This window comes from Alosa alosa, chromosome 8, assembly GCF_017589495.1.
Source record: "Alosa alosa isolate M-15738 ecotype Scorff River chromosome 8, AALO_Geno_1.1, whole genome shotgun sequence".
Classification (NCBI taxonomy): Eukaryota; Metazoa; Chordata; class Actinopteri; order Clupeiformes; family Clupeidae; genus Alosa; species Alosa alosa.
This window is the reverse complement of record NC_063196.1, coordinates 31,311,967-31,338,522: the sequence shown is the minus strand read 5'-3', so window position 1 is coordinate 31,338,522 and position 26,556 is coordinate 31,311,967. Positions and strand designations below refer to the sequence as shown.

The 26,556-nt window shown below is 48.0% G+C and overlaps 1 protein-coding gene across 1 annotated transcript in view; it reads right to left on the bottom strand.

The window, feature by feature from the left end:
- Positions 1-1,304: 1,304 nt before the first annotated feature.
- The window catches only part of dcbld1 (discoidin, CUB and LCCL domain containing 1), a 27,346-nt gene continuing 2,094 nt past the window's right edge, over positions 1,305-26,556 (bottom strand). Inside the window, exons 2-15 of the mRNA XM_048251217.1 lie at positions 25,338-25,556; positions 21,221-21,385; positions 20,303-20,354; positions 19,686-19,758; positions 15,696-15,829; positions 13,242-13,282; positions 11,025-11,234; positions 8,089-8,204; positions 7,743-7,902; positions 7,187-7,330; positions 6,894-6,978; positions 6,004-6,053; positions 4,868-4,987; positions 1,305-3,192 (exon numbers count right to left, since the gene is read on the bottom strand). Of these exons, the coding sequence (XP_048107174.1) occupies positions 2,612-3,192; positions 4,868-4,987; positions 6,004-6,053; positions 6,894-6,978; positions 7,187-7,330; positions 7,743-7,902; positions 8,089-8,204; positions 11,025-11,234; positions 13,242-13,282; positions 15,696-15,829; positions 19,686-19,758; positions 20,303-20,354; positions 21,221-21,385; positions 25,338-25,556 (2,150 nt within the window). The 3' untranslated portion in view covers positions 1,305-2,611. The remainder of the gene's footprint in view (positions 3,193-4,867; positions 4,988-6,003; positions 6,054-6,893; positions 6,979-7,186; positions 7,331-7,742; positions 7,903-8,088; positions 8,205-11,024; positions 11,235-13,241; positions 13,283-15,695; positions 15,830-19,685; positions 19,759-20,302; positions 20,355-21,220; positions 21,386-25,337; positions 25,557-26,556) is intronic.

The following is a 26,556-nucleotide window of genomic DNA, read 5'->3' as shown; positions in this document are numbered from 1 at the left end:
GCTCCACTCAAAAGAACCCCTTTCAGCCATCCATCTAACTGGATCTTCTCTCATCTAGTGTGACACTCCTGCAGCGTCCTTTTTGTACAGTTCTACTTTACCAACTTGGCATACAATCAAAATGCTAGATGAAGATCATATAGGTGCTATAGTAGAAAGCTGTCGTAATCGACCTACAGACTAGTGCAGTGACTGGGGTCAGGGAGCAGCATGAGGAGACATGTTTGGAATTTCCCAGGAGCGCTGGGCTGCTCGGCACGGCCCAGTTCTTTCATGTGGCGTCTGAGGTGGGCTGATGCTAGCGCCGGGGTGCGAGAACAACGCAGCACAGCGCTCCACACAGAGAGAGAGGGAGAGAGAGCTACATGGAGGGGCTGCCCCACACCACGGCGTCAATGGCCCAGACAAGGAAGCACCGCTACCTGCCAACCAGCCAGGGATCCACCACAGCATGCTAATCACACTCACCTGCTAAGGGCCTGTCTTGCCTGGGGGGGTGGGGATGGAGTGGGGGTTGCACCAGGTAGGTCTGAGGATGTGTGTATGAGAGGAAGAGAGGGCTGGAAGTACATTTCTTGTCTACTTGAGTCAAGCTGCATGTGTTCTTTCCAAATGCACCTCTACACTGATTTTAAGGTGCCGTCCCATGCCAAGAGTCTAAAGCTCCCCTCGAGTTGGGGTCTTAGGAGTTTTATGTGTGTGTGTGTGTGCGCAGTTGTGTTCGAAATAAATATTCACTGGCTAAGGTAACGGCAGGGCTGTTGAGACATACCTACCACCCCCAACCCCCCCTGTTCAGAGTGCTCCGTGTGTGTGTGTGTCAGTGAGTGGGAATCAGCTGCTGCTTCACCACTGACACCAAACTGCCACATTCCTGCCCTCACAGGCCTGGCTTGCTCAGTGTTTTTTTTTTTAGGGGGGGGTCATGTGACTTCCTCCTCTCACTGTGGTGGGACTGTTGAGATCTCCAGTCTGTCGCTGTGTAACAAGACAACGAGCTCGACGACCACCGTCCACACATCCAATTACACAGCAGCTCACGGAGACGGGAGAGGGAGAGGAGGGGGCGCTGTAGGGAGCAGAGCCAAGTGTGAGCATCTGTGTGTGTGTGTGTGTGTGGCTGTAGTGCAGCTGAGACACTCATTTTCACATCGTCAAAGTGACCTTGGCTGGGGGTCAACTGCTGGTGCTTTTATTCACAGCTCGGCTTACACTCAAGAATAACCTGCAGTGTGTCAAGAGCAGAGCACTGCCCGCACCAGCCAGAGGACAGAAAGAAAGAAAGAAAGAAAGAACGCTCTACATGGAAGTAGTTGACTCTTTTATGACCCTCATCACATTTCTCCCAGCATTTCACAGAAATTAAGCCATAAAGTCATCCCAAAGCCTGTTCTTCACACACACACACACACACACACACACACACACACACACACACACACAAGTTCACCTCGGTCTTCTTGCTCAACCCAGACACACACACAAAAGCAGCTTCACCAGGTTGACAGGTGTGTAAAAACATAACAGGACAGCATTTCTTTTTTGAGATCAAACTCCTTGTGAAGAGCCATTCATCATGGCTTAGTTCAATTCACACATTACAAATAAAGCACATACTGAATAAACCAGAAGAACAAACTGGGTTAAGTATGTGTGTGTGTGTGTGTGTGGTCTAGCTGACCCATTGTAGGCACATTTCCTTTGACCACACACACACACACAAATACAGACACACTCAGTCATTGCGTGCAGCTCTGGAACTGCCTAATGATGCCTGACAAAACTGGCATTGAGGCAGAGGAGTGATGATCCTACAAACACACACAAACACACTTTTGTCAGAGCGACCTCAGTGTGTGTGTCTGCACAAGGGGAGGGACGCTCATAAGTCTTCCTCAAAACAAGAGCACTGGCTACATGTGCGTGCTCTGTTAAAAGACCACAGCACCACATAAATCTGCCCCCAGCAAAGCTCGCTCAGGACTCACAAATCAACCAGCTCACAAAGCGACACACACACACACACACACACACACACACACACACACACACACACACACACCTTCTGACCCGGCTAGGGTACAGCCCTCCAGCCTTGCTCCTGAGTGATGCAGATATTTTTACACCCGTAGATCAGGGTGATGACTGGTCACATTCTAAACAGGCTGGGAGAAAAAAAAATACAACAGCCACAAACAGACACAAAGTCACAGTTTCTCTTGAGAAGAAGGGAACGCTTTTGGACATCTTAGTGTAAGATCACAACAAATATTAAGACAATTTCCTCTGCTCCTGAAAGTAAGCATTAAATAAATGTCACCATGCCCCATACAGAGATATAAAACATTCAAAAAACATTTGAGATGTTCAACCTTTAGTCTGAAGGAATAAAACTTATATACAGAATTTCAGATGTCATGACAGATTTGAAAAACCTGCAAGGCATCCAAGAGGCCAGTCCTTAGAGTCCCAAGATGGGGCAAGAACATATTCAAACTATCAGAGCACCTCACCCCAAAAACAACAATGTCAACAACAGAAAAATGGTAAATAACTTAGTAGGAGGGCTTTGCTGAGGTCAGTGTGAAAGCAGTCCACAGGGAGGTCACAGTTAGGTTCCGCTCTGCGTGGGGGGGTCCGAGCTGCCTTCGGGGTCGGGCCGGTGCGGGGAGGGCGGCCCCAGTCGGACACAGTCGCGTGGGGTGGAGTAGCACTCCAGCACTGAGGCCTTGGCCTGTGGCCTCTGGTAGTTCGAGATGGCCGCCGCACAGAGCGCCGCGGGCCGCCGGACTTTGGGGCTGTCGTAGACCCCCTCCGAGTGGTTGGGCCGGTCCACTTTGGCCTGGGGGGTCTGGTAGCCCCCCACGTGAGCTGCCCCGCCCTTGTTGCGGCACACCCCGTTCTCCGTGGCCTTGAAGGACGGGGTGTTGCTGAGCACCGCCCCCGGCACACTGTAGCTGGGGTCAGGCACAAAGGCCTCCTTGCGGAAGGCGTGTCTCTCGATGATTGGCGTGGCGTACTCCGGCTCCTGATTGGTCAGGGGGAGGGCGTACTGGTTGGCGGTCTTCAGGAAGTCGTAGTGCGAGGGCCCGTCACTGCCGTCTTCTTTGGCGTCTGTGTCCATGGGCCTGAAGGTGGAGCCTTTCCTGCTGACGGTGCCCGTGCCGATCATCAGGGGCTGCTGATACTCCGCTGCAGGGGCAGAATGGGCGGAACAGAGAGCTCAAGACACCAGTCAAAAGACGCAAACTTCCTCCCCATATTTATAAACTATTGGTTTCCTACACTTATGTTCTTAACCAGCAGAAGACAAGGGAAATCATTAAAAGATGAGGTTTTGCCTCAGATTATTTGTTTAGTTTTAGTTGTTTAGTCTGTGGTCCTGATCTCTAATGGCACTAATGTGGGAGGCCTGTAATAGAGGGCATCAATCACAGACAACTGTGCTGCCTTCGGGGCCAGCTGATCAGACGAAGGGTGGAGGCGTTTGGAATGGTGGAGGCCGAGTCTGCAGCCTGAAGCCATTGCAGTCTACTGCCTCTCCACCATCAAACAACCCTGGAGAGCCCTTCATCTAGGCAGCATCAGACGCACCACAGCTCACAAACAGTCTAGGGCTCTAATTTACTGGCACAGTGTGATTGGCATCACTTGCTACTTAATAAGGCAAAGAGCCCAGATCTACTATGACTACTACTGTCCAGTTAACCAACATGCAAAACCACCCACTACAGAGAACAGACCAACGTTTTTGCATGACATTCATGGATGACTCATTCTGAAACAAAATGTTAAGTATTCATTTGCAATGAGTGGACTGAACATTCTCATGTCATGATTATCAATGATTTTGTCCAGACAGGTGAGAATGGTCCTGTGATTAATATGGCAGATTGCTACTTACAGGGTTTCGGTGGCCATCTCAGCTTTTTATAAATACCAGATGGGCTGTACAGCTTCGTGATCAGGCATATATCTTAGTACAATGCGCTTGTTTTGCTAATCTAACATTCTAGGTTCCGTAAGAAGAATGAGCCACATACTGAACATCGGGTTTAAGATGCGTAGGAATGTTGTGGTCATCAAGCACACTAAACAAGATAGGAGCGACCAATGGAGTCCAGGTTTTAATGTGATATGACAACATTTTGCATGCGTCAGACACAATGAAAGGCTAGCAGTGCACATATTCAGGATAATAATATGCTGAGACTATTTTTTTTATTTATTTTTTTATTTCATAACAAGCAGAGATTAATCTGAAGTTGTGACATGGAGGTGTCAAGGCCATGGACTAGGCTGGGCATGATGGAACACTGTGTCCTGTGAGGATGACTGAGCCATTCATCTTTCACACACACTCAAGTAGCTTCCTCCTTTCTGTGAGTAATGGTGTGACTCCACTGCTTGCTCATAGTCATGCTAACTAGCTTGCTTATAGTCATGCTAACATAGTCTTGCTGATCCTAGCACTTACCACCTGTCTTGAACTGACACTCACTGATGCACTTATTCTTACTGTACTCTACCGTTTTTAAATTGTCCTAAAATTGTTGAGAGAATTGCTTTAAAACTTAAACTGTTCACCATGTTGTTAGTCGCTTTGGTCAAAAATGCGTCAGGCAAATGTAATGTAATGTAATGTAATGTAATGTAATGTAACGTAACTATACTGCTGTGGTGGGATCGATGGCTTTAAAATAGCATCCGCCAACAGATGTATTTTTAACAGAGAGAGTATCTAGTCCAAGCCCATTCTGTTCTGATCTGGCCAATGGAAGCTGGCTGGCAGCCACAGATGGGCAGAAGACGGTTGAGTGCCGGGTGAGTCTGGGCCGCGTCTGGGCCGGCTCTGGGCCAGGCTTACCTGCCATGGCGCTGGTGACCAGGTCCAGCTTCTGGATGGGCTCCTTCTCCGAACTGTAGCTGATGGTGAACTCAGTGGACTGGTGCCGTGCAAACGGCTGCTTGATCTGCTTCCAGCAGCCTGCGCACAGCACACACACACACAGCAGGAGGGTGAACCAGAGCCGGCACACACACACACACACACACACACAGCAGTAGGGTGAACCAGAGCCGGCACACACACACACACACACAGCAGTAGGGTGAACCAGAGCCGGCACACACACACACACAGCAGTAGGGTGAACCAGAGCCGGCACACACACACACCAGGAGGGTGAACCAGAGCCGGCACACACACACACACACACACCAGGAGGGTGAACCAGAGCCGGCTAACTCATGACTAGCGCTTCGCCTCCCTTCCCTCAGCTCTGACTGAGACACACACACACACACACACACACACACACACACACACACACACACACACACACACACACACACACACACACACACACACACACACACACACACACACACGTCTACAGCGGTACTGTGATACCAGGAAAAACATTAAACAGAACATTAATACAATTCACACTGACAACATACATTGTTTAACATTAATAGTTTTCATTGACAACAGTTGTAACAGAAAGCCATTTAAGACTAAAATAGAATCTACAACCGATTTCAAAACAATGTTGCAATCATGACAGCTCTCTCTCTCTCTGTGTTGTGTGTGTGTGTGTGTGTGTGTGTGTGTGCGTGTCCTGACAGAGACTGTTGGAAAAGGCCTGATGTGCTTGCTGAAGCGTGTCTGTCTCAGAGACAAGTCTCTGCCTGAACGCCTCAGTCTCTCCACAGCATGTTCTCACAGATCAATCAGCCCCACCACTGGCACTCACAACAACACACAGAGGACAGGAGGAGGAGGAGGAGGAGGAGGCGGTAATGGTAATGTATTTCCAGCCAGAAACACAATCTTCACATAGAATATCAACACACGCACAGCACACACTAGCAAAGCTGTGGCATGTCTTTATGTAATTCTAGCTATTTTCCAAACCAAATAACCCAAAGCCAACAATGCCATGCACTATAATTGTGACTATCACTGGGTCAAACACTAACATGGTACTTGTTACCCACCTGTATGTTGTGCTTCAGAGGATCCATAGCCACTCTCCTTGCTCTTCCTCCTGTGAGTGAGAGAGGCAGAACAGTGAGCAGAGCTAAAAGCCCAGACTCAGGGCCCTGTGGGGACTTCACCAGGGCCATTGTTCCTCCATACAAACCCCCTCTCCTCTTCTCCCCTCCTCCCCCCCCCCCCCATGCCACCCACTCCTTCTCTCTATTTTACTCACTTTTCTCCTCTATTGGGCCATTCATGCTGCTGCTGGAACATCCCCTGCTAATAACCTATGACCCTCCAGATCTTTCATAAATGAGCATCGATGGGCACAAACGCATATATTTACACACACACACACACACACACACACGGGTGGATACACACACACACACACACCCTGCAGCTACCATTGGTAGACACCAGTGTGAGCTGGGATTTGGAGCGACTCCTTATCTGCAACCAGCACACGGACAAGAAAAATCAGGCAGCCATACATGGTGACTTTCCCTCTTTACCTCCTCTTCCTCCTCACCGTTCCAATGCCCACTCTTTTTCTACACTCTCTCTCTCTCTATCTCTCTCTCTCTCTCTCTCTCTCTCTCTCTCAGCTATCTCCGACTCCCCCCCCCCCACCCTACATCCCTCCTCTGGGCTGCTCTTCCTCCACCTGCAGGGTGATGTGTTTGCTGGGCCTGATAAGAGCCGTGCTCAGACAGGCAGGAAATGAGCGCAGATAACCCTCGGCCGAGCCCCACGAGGCCAGCCCTGGATCAGCCGCCTGTCACTCACGGGCTGGGTGGGGGCGGGCGCTCACACATGACTGCCCTGGGTTCAACGCCAGGTTCAGCGTTCCACGTGCCGCTTAGTGTCAGCTCAAGGCAGAAGGAGAGAACAGAGAGAAGCTTACTTGTGCAGGGCCTTGTACACACAGACACACAGCGGCAGCATCAGGACCAGCACGGCTACCGCCACGATGATGATCACCAACCGCACTAAAGACCGGACGGAGGGAGGAGGAGAGGAACGGGAAGGAGGAGAGAGAGAGAGAGAGAGAGAGAGAGAGTGATAGAAGGAGAAGAAAAAGAAGACGGATGGAGAGGAAAGAAGGAGAGGAAAGAAGGAGAGGCCGTGTCAGATGTGGCTCGTTCATCAAATATGGTGGCCGGTGCAGGTAGTGTGGAGTGCAGGTTTGGACCGTACCAAGGTCGATCAGAGGAGAGGTGTCGATGGGCTGATGTTCAGTGTTGCGGTCTTCTTCCCCTGCAGGTTTGGGTTTGGTGTCCAGCGTCTCCAGGGTGACCTGAGAGGATGAGTTCACTGTGTTCTCCGACACGATGACCGTCACTGTAAATACACCAAGAATCCGGAACCTCCCATCAACACATGAAGCACTGTGTTCAATACATTTATCATCAGACATCATCATGTCTGGATTACGCTTAAAGCCAAGTCTTGGACTAAAAAGAACAGTAAATGGAGATTTCCAATAAGAAAGGTTTATAGTCTCGGACTAGACTAAATCCAAGTACAGGAAACCAGCCCATAATGTTATCACTACTGTATAGATAATTATAACTACACACAGCATCCCATACATATTATTACAAATGAACCTTAATACTACAATTCAAATACTACTCTACTAGTCTACTGTATGTCAATGTGAGTATGACATGTGATAGTGTGTGTGTGTGTGCGTGTGTGTGTGTGTGTGAGTGTGAGTGTGAGTGTGAGTGTGAGTGTGAGGGGTTCTGACCAGCAGGAGGGCTCTTCACATATGGGCATCCCAGCAGCTCCACCCTCATGGCCACGCGCTGGTTCCAGGCCTGGGGCAGCAGGCGCACGTGGCGTGCCACGATGGATGGCTGGAGGGTGCTCCGCGTCTGCTGGTGGCTGTCCACGTTCCCCTCCAACACCTGATGGCAGAGAGATGAGTCAGCTCAGGTCAATAGCTCCGGTTTAGAAGGTGCGCAAGCACTGACCAATGCCACTGTCCATATTTGCCCATCAAATCCCCTGACCAGATTCAATATGGTTCACTGTATTGCCACATGTCTGTTTCCATAGCTGCGGTGTCCATGGAGACATCCACAGAGACTCACCGTGGGCTCAGAGCTGCTGTTCTGCGTGTACGCCTTCCAGCGGTTCCTCTCCTTGTACTCCACCTTGTAGCTTCTCACATAGTGGTCGGCGGAGGGGGAACCTGCCGTTAGGATTCCTGCAGAACGAGAAAGTGTGAGTCCCCCCCCTTAGCAACTTCCACACCACACGCCACACACCACACCACACACACGGCTTCCTCCTGTTCTACCTGCTCAGCACTTCTCACATAGCGCTACGCTACGCTACACTGCGCTACGCTACACTGCGCTACGCTACACTGCGCTACGCTACACTGCGCTACGCTACACTGCGCTACGCTACACTGCGCTACGCTACGCTGCGCTGCGGCGCTCTTCCCTCCTTCCCTCTGGCTCCCAACTCCAAACAATGTGTGCTTGGGAGTGCACTGAGGCGCTGGGCGGGCTGAGAGTCTGCTCTTGTCGCGCCGCGGTGAGCGTCTGTGGCGGCGGCGTCCCTGGCGGAGCGCCAGCTCCAGTACGAGCCGGGCGACAGCGCGGCGGCCCCCGAATCCCATCATTATCCCCCGAACCGCTCATATGGAGATATGATAGTGCCAGAGAGGCGGCCTGCTCAGGGCTGTAGGCTTACCAGTGGGGCCAGTCTTCTCTCACACACAGACACACACACACACACACAGACACACACACACACACACACACACACAGACACAGACACACACACACACACACTGACACACAGGCTTTCAGCAACAACCAGCTAAGTGGACTCACCGTGGATTTAAAGGGAAACTCCATGGGTGAGAACAATGGCTGTCCACCACATGCATCACAATTGCTATTGCTACAGTGCTAAGTGCTCCCATCTTGTACAAACGCTCATTCTACCATGGCCTGATACAACACAAACAACAGACAGACTCAAGTCATCAGGTCATTAAGGGCTACACAAACTTCCAGTCCGTTAAAAGCAAATGATTTATTGTCATTTTCTCATGTTCACTTAGAATGACTTATACAATGAGTAGATAGTGTGTGTGTGTGTGTGTCATTGTAGAGTGTGATGCATGTGCCCATGAAGAGATGCATTCTTCATCTCGTTTGAGCCTCCTCATGTTACACAACCCATCGTCCCGTGACAACAGGCCTCTATTTTTCACCATCGCTGCATTCCAGCGCAACACGCCGCTGCTCCAGAGCTTTTCCACAGCGCGTTTCCAACAATGGCAGCCAGTCGCAGAGGCTGGGGTCGCCCGGCGCATCCTGAACAGGCAAGGATGTAGCCCACGCTCCCAGACAACGCACAGGCCACTAAAAATAAACCCCTGCGTCCGGCCTGCGTTTAAATTTAAAACACACGCCTTGTCTTGTTCCCAGAAGACACACATAGAGGGTCTCTGTATACTTTTTTGAACCAATACTAGGAGCTGTCCAAGGGCTCCAGATATAGTGGTGGTGCGGTGGGGGTGGGGGGACTCATGTGGTACGGGGTTTGTGAATTAAAAACCCTCCAGAGATGGTCATGAGAAAGCCCCTTTGTGAGGATAATTACCCCCTTTAACACCCCTCTGGATCCCAGCCTGCACTCATCCCCCCTCCCCATCCAATCAGAGTGTGTGTGTGTGTGTGTGTGTGTGTGTGTGTGTAGGGATTGGGGGCTAGCAGTACATTCAACTTTAATGAAATCACTATCCCAACTGAACGTGTCTGCCTGGAGAAAAAGCCATATGCAAACTGCATGTGCACCCAGCGGTGCAGACAGCCACACACTGAGCTGCAGCCCCTCTTCTCTTCTCTTCTCTTCTCTTCTCTTCTCTTCTCTTGTCCATCCACCCTCCACAGTCCCCATCCTGCCTGGGCCTGCCAGCGTGTCTGCCTAATTACCTCTGACTGGGAGACAGAGCTGGCGGCGCGAGTGGGAAGGGAGCACAGCACACACACACACACACACACACAGCACACAGCACACAGCACACAGCACACAGACACACACAGCACAGCCGCCGGCCCAGCCAATCCCACAGCGTGGAAGCCAAACTACAAAGGCCTCGGCTGGCTGACCAATTAGCACACAGTGAAAGGAGGAATTCGACCCTACTGCTGTCTGTGATATGCCTGCCTGTGCTATATACATGCATACTTGGGTGTGTGTGTGCTTCTATGTCTTTCTGTGTGTGTATGCATATATAACCTATGTGCATCTCAAAACATTTCAATATCATGGAAAGGCTCATTTTTTATGAATTTATAAGAATTTATGATACAGGAATGTTGACCTGAGAGGAGTTCTAATCAGCTAATTAAGCCTTTAATCTCTCGCTCTGTCCAGGACAATGGACTGGTCCATGATATTCCATTTTTTGAGATGCACCTTAATGTGTGTCTGTGCGTTTGTGTGTGTTTGTGTGCCAGTGGAGGTGTCTGTGTCTGTGTGTGTGTGTGTGTGTGCATATGTGTGTCTGTGTGTGTGTGTGTTTGTGTGCATATGTGCCAGTGGATGTGTCTCTGTGTGTGTGTGTGCATATGTGTGTGTGTGTGCATATGTGTGCCAGTGGAGGTGTCTGTGTCTGTGTGTGTGTGTGTGTGTGCATATGTGTGTCTGTGTGTGTGTGTGTTTGTGTGCATATGTGCCAGTGGATGTGTCTCTGTGTGTGTGTGTGCATATGTGTGTGTGTGTGCATATGTGTGTCTGTGTGCATATGTGCCAGTGGATGTGTCTCTGTGTGTGTGTGTGTGCATATGTGTGTCTGTGTGCATATGTGCCAGTGGATGTGTCTCTCTGTGTGTGTGTGTGTGTGTGTGTGTGTGCATATGTGTGTCTGTGTGTGTGTGCATATGTGTGCATATGTGTGTGTGTTTGTGTGCATATGTGTGCATATGTGTGTCTGTGTGTGCGTGTGTGTGCATATGTGCCAGTGGATGTGTCTGTGTGCATTTGTGCCAGTGGATGTTCTAACCTGTGATCCTCCTCTTCTCCCCCAGGTCCAGCTGTAGCCACGGTTGGCCAGTGTGGCTACTGTCAGGGGTCCACAGCGCACTAGAGGCAGCAGGGTCTGTGTCGTTGGGGGACCAGTGAGCTGGCGGCCCGTCCCCAACACCACCACTCCTCTGCCCAGAGCTGGCATTCAGCGCCACCGGCTGCAGAACCACCTGCCTCTTCTTACAGTCTGGAGAGAGAGAGAGAGAGAGAGGAGGTGAAACAGAGTGACCCGGAGTCCCACACAGAGTTTGGGAAACAAAGGCAAAGGGGAGGTAAAGAAGGAGTGAAAGAGAAACAGGAGAGAGAGAGAGAGAGAGAGAGAGAGAGAGAGAGAGAGAGAGAGAGAGGAGCAGATGAAAGACAACAACACAGGGGAGAAATGGAGAGGGGGCACACAGCTGCAAATTAAGACGCTCAGCTGCAAGTGTTCTTCTAAAGGGCCAATAAAGTAAAAAGTGTTATCAGCTGTGGGCAGGAAGTACTTTAAAACGGTCGCACTACAAGGGACACGAATGGCTGTGTGGCCCTTTTTCTCACAGACTTTTATTTACATGAAGCCGTGAGCGTCAGATTCAGAAAGCTCATTTCCAGGGCATCAAAAGCGCGCGTGCTGGCTCGGATGCCTCGGCGGCTTAAGCGGCGCGTTCGGGCTGTGCAATAAAATGCATGTGTAAGTAATAACTCACACTGACTCAACAGGAAGAGCGCACCTCTTTTTAAGAAGGCATGTGCACACATAACTGGGTTCACATGTGGCGGCACAGCACAGAGATGAGATGCAAAAGGGGAGAATTTGAACACACTCACACACTCACACACTCACACACTCACACACTCTCACACTCTCACACTCTCACACTCTCACACTCACACTCTCACACTCTCACACTCTCACACTCACACACTCACACACACACACACACACACACACACACTCACACACTCACACACTCACACACTCACACTCACACTCACACACTCACACACACACACACACACACACACTCACACACACTCACCCTCCGTGCCGCTTTCTTGCGGCTGCATCCTTGTGGGGCTCGCGAGCGTGGGGAGGACATCCTGTCGGAACGCAAAAACCGCTGGCCACTGATTGGCAGAGCAAATAAACAGCTCCGCAAAGGCCCCGCCGACATGTGCGTCTGCTGCGGGCGGGCGGGCGGAAGTGGTGGGCAGACTGGCCGATTGAAGTGGTCGCTCAGCGGCCAGGAGGGAGAGCCCGGGACTCATGTAATGACTCAGTTTGTCAACCACCCCTGCCCCCGCTTAATTGAATTGGGCTTTGAATTGGTCATTGATTCCTCTCCTCTGGAGAGTTGTCCGTCATGCGTGGCTGAAGAACATCCACACAAGAGATGGATTAAGACACATGGCTTACTAAAAGCTGGGCTTCCACAAACAACACAGGGCCTGTTGTTTTTCTTTCTTTGTCAGGAAACAGGTTTGGGGACTTGCCTGCTTGGTCTGTGTGTCACAGGACTTCCTGTGAGCCAGCAGTAAATCACTCTCCGCACAACACAACACCCACACAAGCAGGGTCTCCCGCAGCTCATCTAGAGCAGCTCAATTAAGACCAGGAGCATGAAAACAGGAAACTGGACCAACAGACACACAGCACGGGCAGAGTGCGGGGAGAGAGGGCCACAGGCCACAGCTAGCCGCACAGCTAGCCGCCGCTGGAAGGGACGCCGTGTTGTGGATACAGTGCTGGGTTGGGGGGAGCGGACCTGGTGAGGAGCCTCAGTAGAGGCCTGTCTGCACAGGTAGCCCTGGCCTGGGAGAGCCGGGGGATTTCACAACACACAAACTGCCACCTGAAAACCAGCAGCACGGCAGAGATAAGACGTTCCCCACGCCTCTAGCCAGCCACGTGCACACACACACGCGCACGAACACACACACACACACACACACACACACACACACACACGAGTCGACACAGGTGAGCTTTCACTTTTTTTAACACCTCCCCAGGCTCAGCTGTGTGTGCTGCTGAGGCTCTGGTTGCCTGCCAGAGGAAGTGGCTCAGACAGGTAAGAGCCACCCTTTCATGTTGAGTGTATTAATTCATGGGTGGTGTGATGATAGAACGGGCATGTGCAGACGCTAGACTGGGAGGCACTGATTCTAAAAGCAGAGTAACAACAACAGCAAACAAAAGCCACACACATCTTACCATTGGTGACGAACGTGAAGAGTTTCTCAGACAAAGAGCCGCTGAAAGAGAGAAGAAGATATCCATTAGAATGGGCGCTGTTTGAGCCTGTGTGAGGACCATTACAGTGATAAATTGAGGGGCTGCCTGCTCAGGGGAACACCCATCGGGACCACAAAGGGAACACACACACACACACACACACACCCAACCCCCCACCCCCCACCCTTGATGTCAGACCTCACCTCCCGGATCCCCTTCATGGAGCTGCTTTGCACACAGATAATTAACCTTTGTGCTCGGAGCCCCCTTCATGCACCTTCATTCGGGATAGTTTTTTTTACAAGCTGCTGCATGGCAGGGATAAAGCCAACTCATTTGCGGATGTCTGAGGGTGTTAATTGAGAGAGGGGTATTCATGGAAAATGGCCTCTTTTCCCTGCGATTACTGACACACCAGTCATTTCCACAGGCTGCCAGGGATTCCTTTTGCATTACTTCTAACAGATGAAACAGCCAAAGGGCATGTGTATGTGTGTAAAACCATAGTGTGTGTGTGTGTGTGTGTGTGTGTGTGTGTGTGTGTGTGTGTGTGTGTGTGTGTGTGTGTGTGTGTGTGTAAAACCATAACAATGTGCTGTGGTGATTTATGTGTTGGATCATTCAGAACTTTGAACATTTGATTCCTAAATTAAATTTGACTTGTAATGTGGGATCAAATAAAGTATATAAAATGTGTGTGTGTACATTGTGGTGGGAGAGTCTGTCTTTTTGGGTGTGAGTTGAATATGTTAAATAATGACTGAATAATCTTTCTTTGATTAAAACACAAGACCTACATCAACTCAGTGTGAAAGGCAAAGCTTTCACTTATTTGATATCTCAGCAGAGCTGCTTGTCTGAAAAAAGTGATTTAACAAGATATTGATCCTTACTTTCCAATGAAGCTGGATCTGGCCCAGGGGACTGTTACTTCACCAATATAATCAGCTTTGGCTTGACAGCGTGCAGTCATTTTGACTGTGGATGAGGGCAGTGTAGCGGCCAGCCGTGACCGTAAAGCCCTTAAAGGTTTACTGCACACAGCCAGCTGACTGGCCAAGCTATGAGGAAGTGCAGGCGAAACTTGTCTTTACAGAGCAGCCCAATAGCACAGTTCTGTGTGCATCACATAGCATGCATACCCCATGTTTAAATGCCATTTGGTTGTAAGAGTAACATCAAGTTTGGACAGCACCAGTATTTCTTCCCTTTGGCGATTGGATGTGGAAAAAGCACAAAAAACAAGGATGTTAGCTCTGCTTTGTTGGAACTGCTATTGGATAGAAAACATGTCTGAGCTCCAGAGATTCAGATATAACTCTGTTGGTCTCAATGAACTGGCTTTGCTTGTTGATGGGTTTTGGAACACAAAGGGTTGAAAGTAATGAAATGAGTGTGCCATTTGTCAACTGCAAACAGGTCTGACATTAAGGATATTTATGGAATGACTGATTGATGTCCAGGACTCAATAATTCTAGGGGGCAAATCAATACGAGGTAATTTGAGAAAGCTGGACCATTCATTTCAAACTGTTACAGCTTTGATTGTCACTAGGACAAATTTGACAGTAAACTTGAAAGTTGAATCTGGGACATTGGAAACCATGTGGCCTGACCATGAGCGTTCTCTCTCTGAACCAACACCCAGCGGGCTTTCAGACACAACTCCACTGCCTGTCTGCTGAAGACACAATGGACCCCTGGTTAATTCCGTCAGGCCCCAAACCCACTGATGTGCTAAACCTTTGGCTGAGTTAGTAGGCCAGTAATGCATCGTGCCTGCAGGTTAATGTGCTGTGCTCCCATGGCCCGTGGAGTGGAGCAAGAGCTTTGACAAATCGCTCAGATAGCCGCTGCTCAGATAGCCGCTGCTCAGACAGCCGCTGCTCAGACAGCCGCTGCTCAGACAGCCGCTGCTCAGACAGTGTGTGTCTGACACGAAGGGAGGATTAGGCCAATTCATCACAGACATGCGTAAGAATGATAACGAGCAATGCTGTGGGACATGAGCCAAGGTCAGGTGTGGAGATTCATTAGACCTGCGGTGGAGCTGGAACAGATAAAATCCCCACACTGTAGCAGAGCTTACGGGGAATGTGAAGCTCCGCATCGGACATGACACAATAAAAAAAACATTTTGACAAAATCATTCCCAGACCCCCTGCTTGCTACACCATGTGTTTGTTTATTTGCCATTTCAGCATATTGAATTTAGAATCTGGATCTCCTCACAACTACACCTACTTCTGTTAATCTTTTACTATGCCCGTCTCCATGGCAACGTGCTATTACTAAGAGCTGGCTCAGGGAGCTGTGCTCTCACAAGCCCCACATTACCCTGAAGCACAGCACCTCCACCAGGGCTCAGGGAGCTGTGCTCTCACAAGCCCCACATTACCCTGAAGCACAGCACCTCCACCAGGGCCCACTCACTCTTGGGACAGGATCCCGTTGGCCCAGACCGCTGGGTAGTGGCTCCTGCCACTCTGCTCCTCCACAACGATGTCCCCTCCGAGTTCATTCGAGATGACCCCAGCATGGACGGCTGCTTTACAGAGCACCGATGTCTGGACAGAGAAGGAGACAAAACAACACTGATAAACACAAACGCAGACACCAGAAGACAGAGGGCAGTGGAGCGGACACACACACACTTTATCAACATAGTGGCTCATGACACAATGACCAGCAGAGCCCATCAATCTTGTGACAATGATCCCAGGTTGTCGGACAGATTGAGGACTTCTGTTTCCAAATAATGTCTGAGCTGTGTCTACGGCTGAGGATGCACCCTGGGTGGACAAATAAAGCCACACACAAAATCAATACATTGTTGTTTTGCAGCATAGCACCGTTCCTCTGGTAGTGGTGGGTTCACAGATGCTATCCCTAAGAAGGGCGAGATGCCCTGAACAAAACCTCAGCAGGCTCCATCCATCTCTCAACAATCTCAGCACAGGCATCTCAACCCAATTTGTTGAAGTATGAAACAGACAAGTATGTAGATGGTTGCCATAGTGCTATGCTGGCTCACTAGCTAGCCAGCAAAGGAAACATTCACCTTATAAGGTCTAAATGGGAGTGCAGTTAGACATGACCGCAACCTAGTTTATCATAGTCTCCTCAATTTAACTTTACCCTAGCAACTGCCAACTGTTAAGATTGCTTCATAAGCTAGAGCAAAGTAGTTAACATGCTTTATACATCAGGCAGAGGTCTGTAGTACTCAGCTATCTGAATAGTCTGCTTATTTAGTGAATAAATGTAAATGTAATATAGAGTCAGGTGGGAACATACAACAGCCATACTAGTACATGATAGAATACTGAGTGGGAATGCAAATGTGTTATCTACTCCATGCTACTTCTATCTGACACACTAATGGGCATGTATGTGAGAGGCACTTAGGTCTCTAGGGAATAGATTAACGGTTCGACATTATCATTTAATTCCCATTCCCACACAACACCATCACAGAATAACAGCGATAAATACATTTCTCTCAGTGTGAGTGGAAGTGGGCCAGGGTATATTTAGATTCTAAATAAGTTCATTTCATCCTGGAGTGATGATTACAGTCATTGGGTCTACAGGAGGAATGCAGAGCACACCTACCTCAGTCTAATCAGGGTAAGTAGCACTTTGTGAGCAGGCATACCTTCCATGGGGCTCATTTAGCTGAGACAGGTAAAACAAGAAGGCACTTAAAAAGATAAGTGAATGGAAACCCAGCGATTTCCTGAAATGATGAGAGGACAGGCAACGCCCAGTGACCTTTACAGGAAGTTCATTCTGCAACCATGAACATTGTGAAACGCATAGGAAAGCTGTAACCTGAATCTCTGTGCAGAGAAAACACCCCTTTAAATTATAGCAGAGAGGGAACCAAAAAGTTCTCCCGAGCTACTCCATTGTAATCCAGTTCCTTTTTACCTTCAACTGTGAGGGGAGGAGAGGGGCATTAAAAATGCAAAAGCCGCCCACTGAAGCAGACTTCCACCAAAGGCCAAGCTGGTATAATGAGCAGCCTTTGGTGGCAGGCCGAGGGAGAGGGGGACAGGCCGTGCTATGGCGGCCGGCACGCTGAGGATGATGGGCCCTCTCCCTCTCGCACAAAGCCACATTGTGCCTTATCAGGAGGAGCAGCCACTCAGCATTCAGAGCCTGTTTCCTCATTAACCTGGAGGCCTCGGCCACCTGGCCCAGGAACCGCAGCTCACACTGCACACTCACTGCCTGGAGTCCGTACCCCAAAAGCAGAGCTGCTACTGCCTTGGTAGTGTCACTGGCAAATGTGAGTCCATAGATTTGAGTTACACATGCACAAACACTTAAGCTTCATATCGTCACATCACGTTTTTTCATTTTGGATAAATGAAAAAATAAGAACATATTTGTTAGCTCTTACTAAAATGCGACCGAAATATGACTGAATGTCAACACCATATTTCTGTATCGTTAACATATCTGTAACGTGTGACTCAAAAGCTGTCAACTCAGATTTGGCAGTGACGCTACCACGGAAGTTGCAACTGTGCTTTTGAGAAACACACCACTGATCAGAGGCAGACGCCGAGTTCAAGGCACCTGCTCACCATATGCCCTTTCAAATATGAAAAAGACCATAATTAGCAGCTCAAGTGGTTTTAAGCGCTGCCTCTCTTATTTATTCCAGAGTGAAAAAAAAACTGCGCGTGAAAGCTCCCTATTGTCAGCAGTGGCTACTGCTTGTTAAGACTGAAATTGTCGTATGACAGTGCTTTGTGCGACTATAATAGAATGCCTCACAGTGCAAGCTTTAACCTTAGCCATGTGCATCTCCTTACTGCACAAGATGACCGAGAGCTGCTTGACCATGCAAGCAGAATGCTCAAGAATGACTTTTAGAAAGAACAATACCCATGGACAGGCGGTCTACATGACCTCTGACATATCAACATGCTGCACATACCAACTAGCCTCTCACAAGACCCCATGGTGGATGTGTGGACCTCAATTCCCCCCTCCCCACTGTCCTCTATTGTTTTTGGAGTCCCTGCTGTGCCTGCTAAGCCTGGAGCTGTGACAGACACAGGGATTAGTCAATAGTTGTGATCACACCCTGGAGAGGCAGCCTCCACCCCATTCCCCCAGTGGCCGGGAAATAAGCCCCTTGTGTGGGGCACCCCAGGCCAGGTTTGGCAGGGGGTCCCACTGCCCTGCTGGGGGTCCAGCAATGCTGAGGTCTCAGCACAGCCCCATAGGCAGGGCGATGTGACCAACGAGCTAGTGGTGCATGCTGAGGGAGCTTGACCTCGCAAAGCTAGGGGGGGGATGGAGCAGCTATCCAGTGCACAGATCCAAACCTTTGACCTGCAAGCGGTGCACATGTCATGATGAGATTGGGGATCATTCTTATGTGCTCTGATGAATTTGCAGCCATCCGCTCTGCTGATTGACCAACAATGGCTATTGAGACAAATTCAATTACGTTTAAATCAATACCAATCAGCCTATGAATGGAGGTAGGTGCAGACATGACTCGCGTTTATTCCAACCACTAAATTACTCCAGCACCTTTAAAAATATGTGACTGCACAACGGAGAAGCTCTGAACACCCAAAGCCTGAGCATATGACCCGGGTCCAACTTCTCCCTCAAACACACACACACACACACACACACACACACACACACACACACACAGCATGACTGGGCCTACTAAACTGGCCCACCTCTGATGTAAGCCGTGTTGAGCTGAGGCTGAGGTATGCGGAGTTACGTAAAGCAACTGGCAGCCTGAGCTCACTCCACTAGCGGCTGACTTCACAGAACAATGAGCCTACTGCAAAACAGCACGTATTGCCCTTCCATCACTGCCTCGAGGCTAAGATGACACACACACACTGACACACACACACACACACACTGTTAACACTGCAGCATCTTCATCACATTACCTCAGCATACAACAAAACACTTGCACTCATGTGCAAGCAAACACCCAGACAAACACACACACACACACACAAAGAGAATGGTGTCAGACGCATCGACACAACAGTCTCAGCAGTTAGCACCACCGCTCCTAAAACGTGGACAAACAAGCGTCTCCAGTGAGCCAGTGAAGCTCCTGCCCAAGGGGGACCAACTGTTGTTCTCTGTGACAGCCCAGTGGTGTGGTACAATAAACAAAACAAAAGCCACACTTCCTCTTTTCCATCTCCCAGAGGGCCGTCTGCCATGTGCTCAACAGACACACCTGGGACATAAATAATCACTCATATCAACGGGGCTTGTTTGCACCGCTGAATACACACACACACTGTCTGTCCCCAAACACACACACACTCACTCTCCGTCATGTCTGAAGGAACCCCCTCCTCTGTCCTTATCTGATACCTTTTGTTAATGTGGAGGTGTTTAGAGTGGACCTTGACTTACATGTCTGTAGCCCTGCGAGATGTCCCCAGACACGTCACCATCCACAGCTCTGCATCCAGCTGGACAATACTTGCTGTAGGGTGAGACAACAATGAGAGGGACTGCGTCCAGAGCATCTGTCCACTTAAAGATCCCCAGCTTCACAATAGCTTAATGGACACATGTGACATCTGACACCATTCAAGAGGTAGGAGAAAGATGGCTACACTGAGTAAAAATGCACATAAAGTATGTGGTGAAACTCAAATCTGATCCAGAAAGAAAAAAGTGATGCCATACAACAAAAATACTATATTTATACTACAGGGAGGGGTCACCATTCAACTGTTCAAATTTCTGTTCTGCCCCTTGTTAATGTGTAGATGTATGTGTATACATATTTTTATCTGTTTAGTTGCACTCTGTACAGCACTTTAGTCAGTGTAAGTTGTGTAAATGTGCTTTAGAAATATTTTTTACTTACTTTACTAACTGAATTCCATAAACAACCCCTTGTTATATGTCTAAAAATCTGGTGGATTTTCTGAGATTTTGGGTCATGATTTGCTACTGTTCACTCAAAGGCAAAATGTGGATTCAGTCTAAAGTTACAAAACATTCCAATGCATGATGCTCACCTGTACTTAGCGTCTGAGAAATGGTTGCCTTTGTCCAGACATGTAAGCAGATCTGTAGATAAAGACACAGGAGACAGACAATGAGGGCTAAAAATGGCAAGGCTGGGAGCTGGAAGTTGTAGATGTGGCAGCCACAGGAAGCCAACCCCAGCGCAACAACAAGACAGTGCTACAACAGGACAGGGTGGCCACAACAGGATGAAGACCCCTCTTCCTTTACTATGACTAGCATGGCGGTAAACATGTCAGGGTCTAAAATTAAACACAAAAGTGTGTCACTTCAGGGCTACCAGTAACGGAAGGGAATCTATGGGAAGAAAAGGTGCGTGGATATAAAATGATTGATAGATAGATAGATAGATAGATAGATAGATAGATAGGTCACAGTAGCATACAGACAACACACACACATTCAATAACAGCAGAAAAAGTCATTAAAAGTATATAATATAAAAAACACAACTAAGCAATAAGGACTGTAGAAGATAAAGAATATACAAAATATACAAAATACAAATTATTATTATGAGATGGAACAGTGTAAGGGTCATGCTCTAGTCAAATGTTGTGTCTCTAAAAGGCGTCTCCCTCTTGATGTATTCCATCCACAGGGCAGAGAGGAAGAGCGAGAGGGAGAGAGAGAGAGAGAGAGGGAGAGAGAGAGAGAATAGAGAGCAAGAGAGGGAGAGAGGGAGAGAGAGAGGGAGAGAGAAAGAGGGAGAGAGAGAGGAAGAGAGAGAGGAAGAGAGAGGGAGAGAGAGATTAAGACAAAGAGAGTGATGGAGAACTGTGGCGTGGGTAACACCACAAAACCTTACTTGAGAAGACATAATCTCAGAGAGCTAGAGTAACTCATGCAGTCTTGAGTGTTGGGCAGTTTTGGACGCAAAGAGCAAGTGACCAGTGAAACCCACTCACCTTTGCGGTTCCCTGTGGCGTAGGACAGCAGGAATCCTCGGCCTGAGATGTGCTGTCCACTGCGGAACTGCACCCGGATCTCACTAGCCTCCACGTGGAGGGACTTCAGCAGTGAGGGGGCCGATTTCAGGTCACCGCAAAATGGACCCAACACTAGGGCAAGAACTGGAAGAAGACAGATTTAACACTTCAGAATGACAGAAAGACAAACTCTGTATATAGATATCTAGACGTTCACAACAAACCATTAAAGGAACAACTGATGCCAACACAGATATTCATGCAGCTTTTAAAACGGCACTTAAGACTGCTACAGTGAGGAATCCAAACTATTCAGAGAAGGGCCCTTTGATCTCTAGTGGTGGTTAAGAGCAGACTGATGACACTGTCAGTCCGTCCAAGCCTCCATCCAAACCCCCATCCTATAGAGCTCAGTCACCTCTCCTCAGGGTCAAGCTCATATGAGCCATATGTGGCCCACAGGCACCAGGGCTGCCCGCTTATCGTTTAGAGTCATAAAGACAAACCACAGCCTGTCACCTGACCCGCTCTTCCTGCCTACCTTTCAAACATGACAGAGGAAAGAAAACGCTTCCCCTTTGGTCTGAAACAGGAACTTCACTGTAAATCATTTCACGGGAGACAAAAGGGAAAGAGGCGCTCACGTTTCTCGAGACTCGTGAGCCCCCTCATCTACCGGTCTCGGGCAGCCCCTATGCTTGCGTCTGTTTGAGTGTCCTGCCAGGTTGTCTTTTGACAGGCTTCGCAACATGATAGCCTCTTTCCCAGCCAGCTTTGTGGCAGGTACTCGCTTCCAGCTCAAAATGGCTGTGGTCTAGCTCACCCATCCGCTGCACTGACACAGGATGACTAACACGGACTCAGGATGATCAGTCCCCCTCCCACCCGAGTTGACAGAGGTGAACGGAAAAGCCCAGGGGCCTCAGAGTGGAGATAGGTGGAGAGGGGAAACCACAGGGTTACACAACAAAGCAAAGCAATCCGAGATGTTTCAACCAGAGGGAAAGGTGCCAAGATGCCCTCACATACCTAGCCAAAGCCACGTCACATAGTGAAGAAGCTCAGTCTTCTTCATGATTTGAGGCTGGCAGAGTTCCTCTCTAACAAGGAAACTGCACCAGGTGCCAACTGAAGCGATCCGTTCGCATAGCTTAAAAATAGACTGGTCTAATTTTTTTCGAACATGCCCGCCACTAACAAGTCTTATAGTGAAAGCTAGTTATTGCGGCAGATGCAGCGCGAGATTTCAAGTAACCGTCACACAATGAACAGAAAAGATAAGACCTTTTCTGCTGCAGTAATAGTGGTACTACGACCAATGATGGCAATATAAGAGGAGCAGGATTACCATACCAGTGCAAAATGACTGCACTAGTATTGCATTATACACGTGGATTATAAAAATGCTATGATACCCCATTTGGTTTGTATCAGTACTTAAAAAAAATAGTGTTTTGATGAGGTCTTAATAAAAGCTGTATTTGTCAACAGTTTAGTGTTGGTATTAGTATTGGCATCGTGGTACGGCACGGTATATCAAAGTAAATCCAACACTAGACTGCACTTTGACTCATAGTTCCTGCTTCTCAATAGTTCCATGCTTACACATGGATGAGCCTTCAGACGTTACAAAATGCAACATTTTTGGACAGCCAGGCACTGAGGTCTTCAACATCCAGCACACGAGGTCTTCAACACGAGGTCCAGCACACGAGGTCTTCAACATCCTCTGACACATCAGGCCTGGCTGTCAAACCCATGGGCCTCATCTTCATTCCGCAGCTGGACTCCCACTGCCCTGTCCAACCTCCAACTGCCCTCCCCCCACCACCATCCCCACAGGGCTGCTCAGACTTACTCAGAGCCGACAGGCAGAGGAGGCACTCGCACTTACTGATGAGGAGGCGCATGGAGCCGTCCTGCCCTCCCTCACCTCCCTGGTCGTCACAGACAGACACATGCTGACGCCTCACAGCCTGAGCACTTGAACCCACAACTCTCCTCAAAGCCCTCTCTGACTAACATCGCTAGATCACAAACAGTAACAACTTGTATGTAATACTAGCGTAATACATGTAAAGATAGAAATAGGCTCATATTCTTAAAATTCCTACATACATATAGGGCTGCAGCAATCTATTGGTTGTCAACTATGAAATTAATCAACTGTTTTAATAATAGGTCAATCAGTTTGTGACATTTTTTAAAGGAAAATACCTCGCAATTCTTTGATGGCAGATTCTTAAATTTGAATATGTCCAGCTTTATGTACCCATCTATGACAGTAAACTAAATATCACAATTTTTCTGACATTTGATTGACCAAACAACTAATAGATAACCGAGAAAATAACTGACAATTAAAATAATAGTTAGTTGCAGCTCTACACTGATTTTGATATTAATCTGTTATTGAGCACTCACATTGTTACATAAAGAATGCAGTAATTTCAGGAAGAATAGCGAAACATTAGCATGGGATGACAGAAAGGAGAATTAGAATTATTTTGCCAGAACCAATGGAGAGTTTATAACACAGAGCTTCCATGAAACAAACTCATCAAATAAACTCAGAAAACAGGATTCCTTGATGACTGACTGTTTAATTTGACATGAATAGAACTTCCAACTAGCATTCAAATCCATATTCAGAAATATTTCACTCATTTAAGAGTTAGGGACATTGACTACTGGGCTAGATAGGCAGGGACAATGTCATACAGGTGCTCAAAACCAGGCCAGTGTGGTTGCAACATCCAGGTCTCACATTTTGAGGGATGTGGAAAATCGTAGCTCTAAATCTATTATCTGAATGAATGTACAGTTTTTTCTGAAGGCAACTGGACAATACGTTGAGAACAGAGAATTGAGTGTAGAAAGCACATGAACCAATAAAGAAATTAATTGTAAATCCCAGGAACATGTGTGCATGTTCAGACAACCGTACCAAGCATCCAAGTACACGATCACAGCATTAATACGAATAGAACCAATTCAAACTCATTATAGAAACCTGTGGAAACCGGATAGGGCCTTCATGTCCTTGGCTGTGGAATGAATTTTCATTAAAACAATGTTGACAACTACGACGTGTCATAACAACATGCCTGGCCAGAGGTCCTGGCTCCATGGAAACAAGTAGGGACAACTTACTCTCCATTGCCACTGACCAAGAGAATTTTACTGCCATTTATTGAAGGAGACCAATTATGAGCTACAGTAGTTTACTTATAAGAAGGCAGAGTGATAACACAAGCTCTGTTTAAAATGTACCCTACTGCTTGTGCTAGATAAGGCTACATGAGGAATGAACAAAGTTAAACTGATTATTATAAACCTGTAGCTATGCATATGCAACTTCTAGAACAATCTCAAGTTATTAGATAACATTGTTTTAATCCACCACCAGAACGCCACAAAAGAGGGTGCATATGAATTTAAAAACAATCATCAACAAATAAATGACTGCTGAGGTAAAATAAAGAATAGAAGATTTATGATGAGCAGCGCACTGGTGGCGTTTAGCTCGGGCCACTGAACAGCAGTCATGTGATCTGAGAGTGACATGAGGACAAACAGCCTTTTCCTTTCCGCTGTACTCTCAAAGTGGTTATTATTTGACTGGAATAATGTTAAGCCAGCGCACAGTCGGGCTACAGGCATGATCATTTCAAATTCAATTCCTTAACTGGTCTTGATCAACCTGCGTTGATATATGTTCATAAATGTTACATTAGTCATTTTAGTACCAGTCCCTTATGCCTACAGTGGAGCTGTGGAAGTCTCTTTAGTTGTTCATGTACAGACAATCACAAGTAATATGATTTCCCAGCAATTATTTCCAACTTAGATCAACACTTACACAAATCGCATCACAGACAAAAACTTGACATGTCAAAAAATAAAATGAGAGGGTGTGCTTATTTTTATTCTTATTTAGCCACACAACAAAGGCCTTCATTTCTGACCAGCCAAAGCCCCTTAGTGCAGTGGCTACAGCAAGAATTTCACCAGAATCATCTGGTTTTCACAAATAAATGGACCGCACATTTCAAACCAAGCCACTGAATTTGATGCCAAAGATCCCAACACTCACCTTGCTCGCCCCTACCGGAGCCCTGCAGTATCCGGACGTAGTCGGAGTCACAGTCCCGGGACTCGATGCTGAGATCTGCAAATTTGATGGTGATGCTGTTGCCCTTGGGCACGCTGATCCTCCACTCACAGAGGGAGTTGTTGGGGTAGGTGCCTGGGTAGTTCTGGGACGAGAGGATCCCACTGTCCGGCCCTTGGATAGTGTGACCACAGGCGTTATCTAGGGGAAAGAACCATCAAACAGAAGATTAAAGGGCAGATTATGTTTGAATGAGTGAAACATAAATGATTGGGGAGGGGGATTGGGCATGTGGAAGTATTGGGATCATGTCAGACTATTGATAGCATCTGCACTGCACAAAAAGCCGCTCAATATTCATATGCTGATAATCCTCTGAAGCTTGAGAGGGTGATCAGGAAACTAAACCAGCTCAAACAACACTAAAAATAGTGCTTCACTAGTGTGTAAATGCACAATCATACAAAAACAAGTTACAACACAAAACATGTGGTTCATTCACTGGTAGATAAGGTCACAGAATAGATCTGTCCTTTCAGTCCAAAAATGAATTCACTTGAGACACCAGCAGCGAAACTTCTAGCCAAGCTTTGGCTGACTGGTCAGAATGAACTAGGACATGGGTCATATTTTCCCCATGTTTTCATGGAAACATTTTCTCAGTTTGACCCTGATGGTGACCCGATCCACAAGCCGTCCTTCCTCTGTCAGTCATTACTCAAAATATTTCCCTTAGTGTAACAATCACAGACACCGCCGCCTAAGTGTTACACGTCTGACTGTAAATAAAGTTCAGCTAAAGGGCCCCAGTAAAATACATAATTTCTGGGATATACTGTAGCTACTACTAGCTGCAGGTACAAATGAAGTCTGTTGTGGTGCTCACGTTTCTGATTATTCCATGCCATTATCCTGGCATGGAAGGGCAGCCAAAACAAGCACAGTCACAGGCAACACTGACAGAACACAATTCCCACGGGTAGTGGAAGGCTTGGCATGTTCAGCTGCTTGGGGCCAGGGCATGTCTTCTTCAGTAGGTGTGTGTGTGTGTGTGTGTGTGTGTGAGTGAGTCTAACAGTGTAAGCATGAGTGTGCTGGTTGGCCTTTGGCTCTTGCTGGCTGGGGCTGTGGGTGGTGCCATTGCATTGTGGGGCCATTGGGGATGGGTTTATTGCGAGATTAAGGCCCTCTGTGTGTGTGG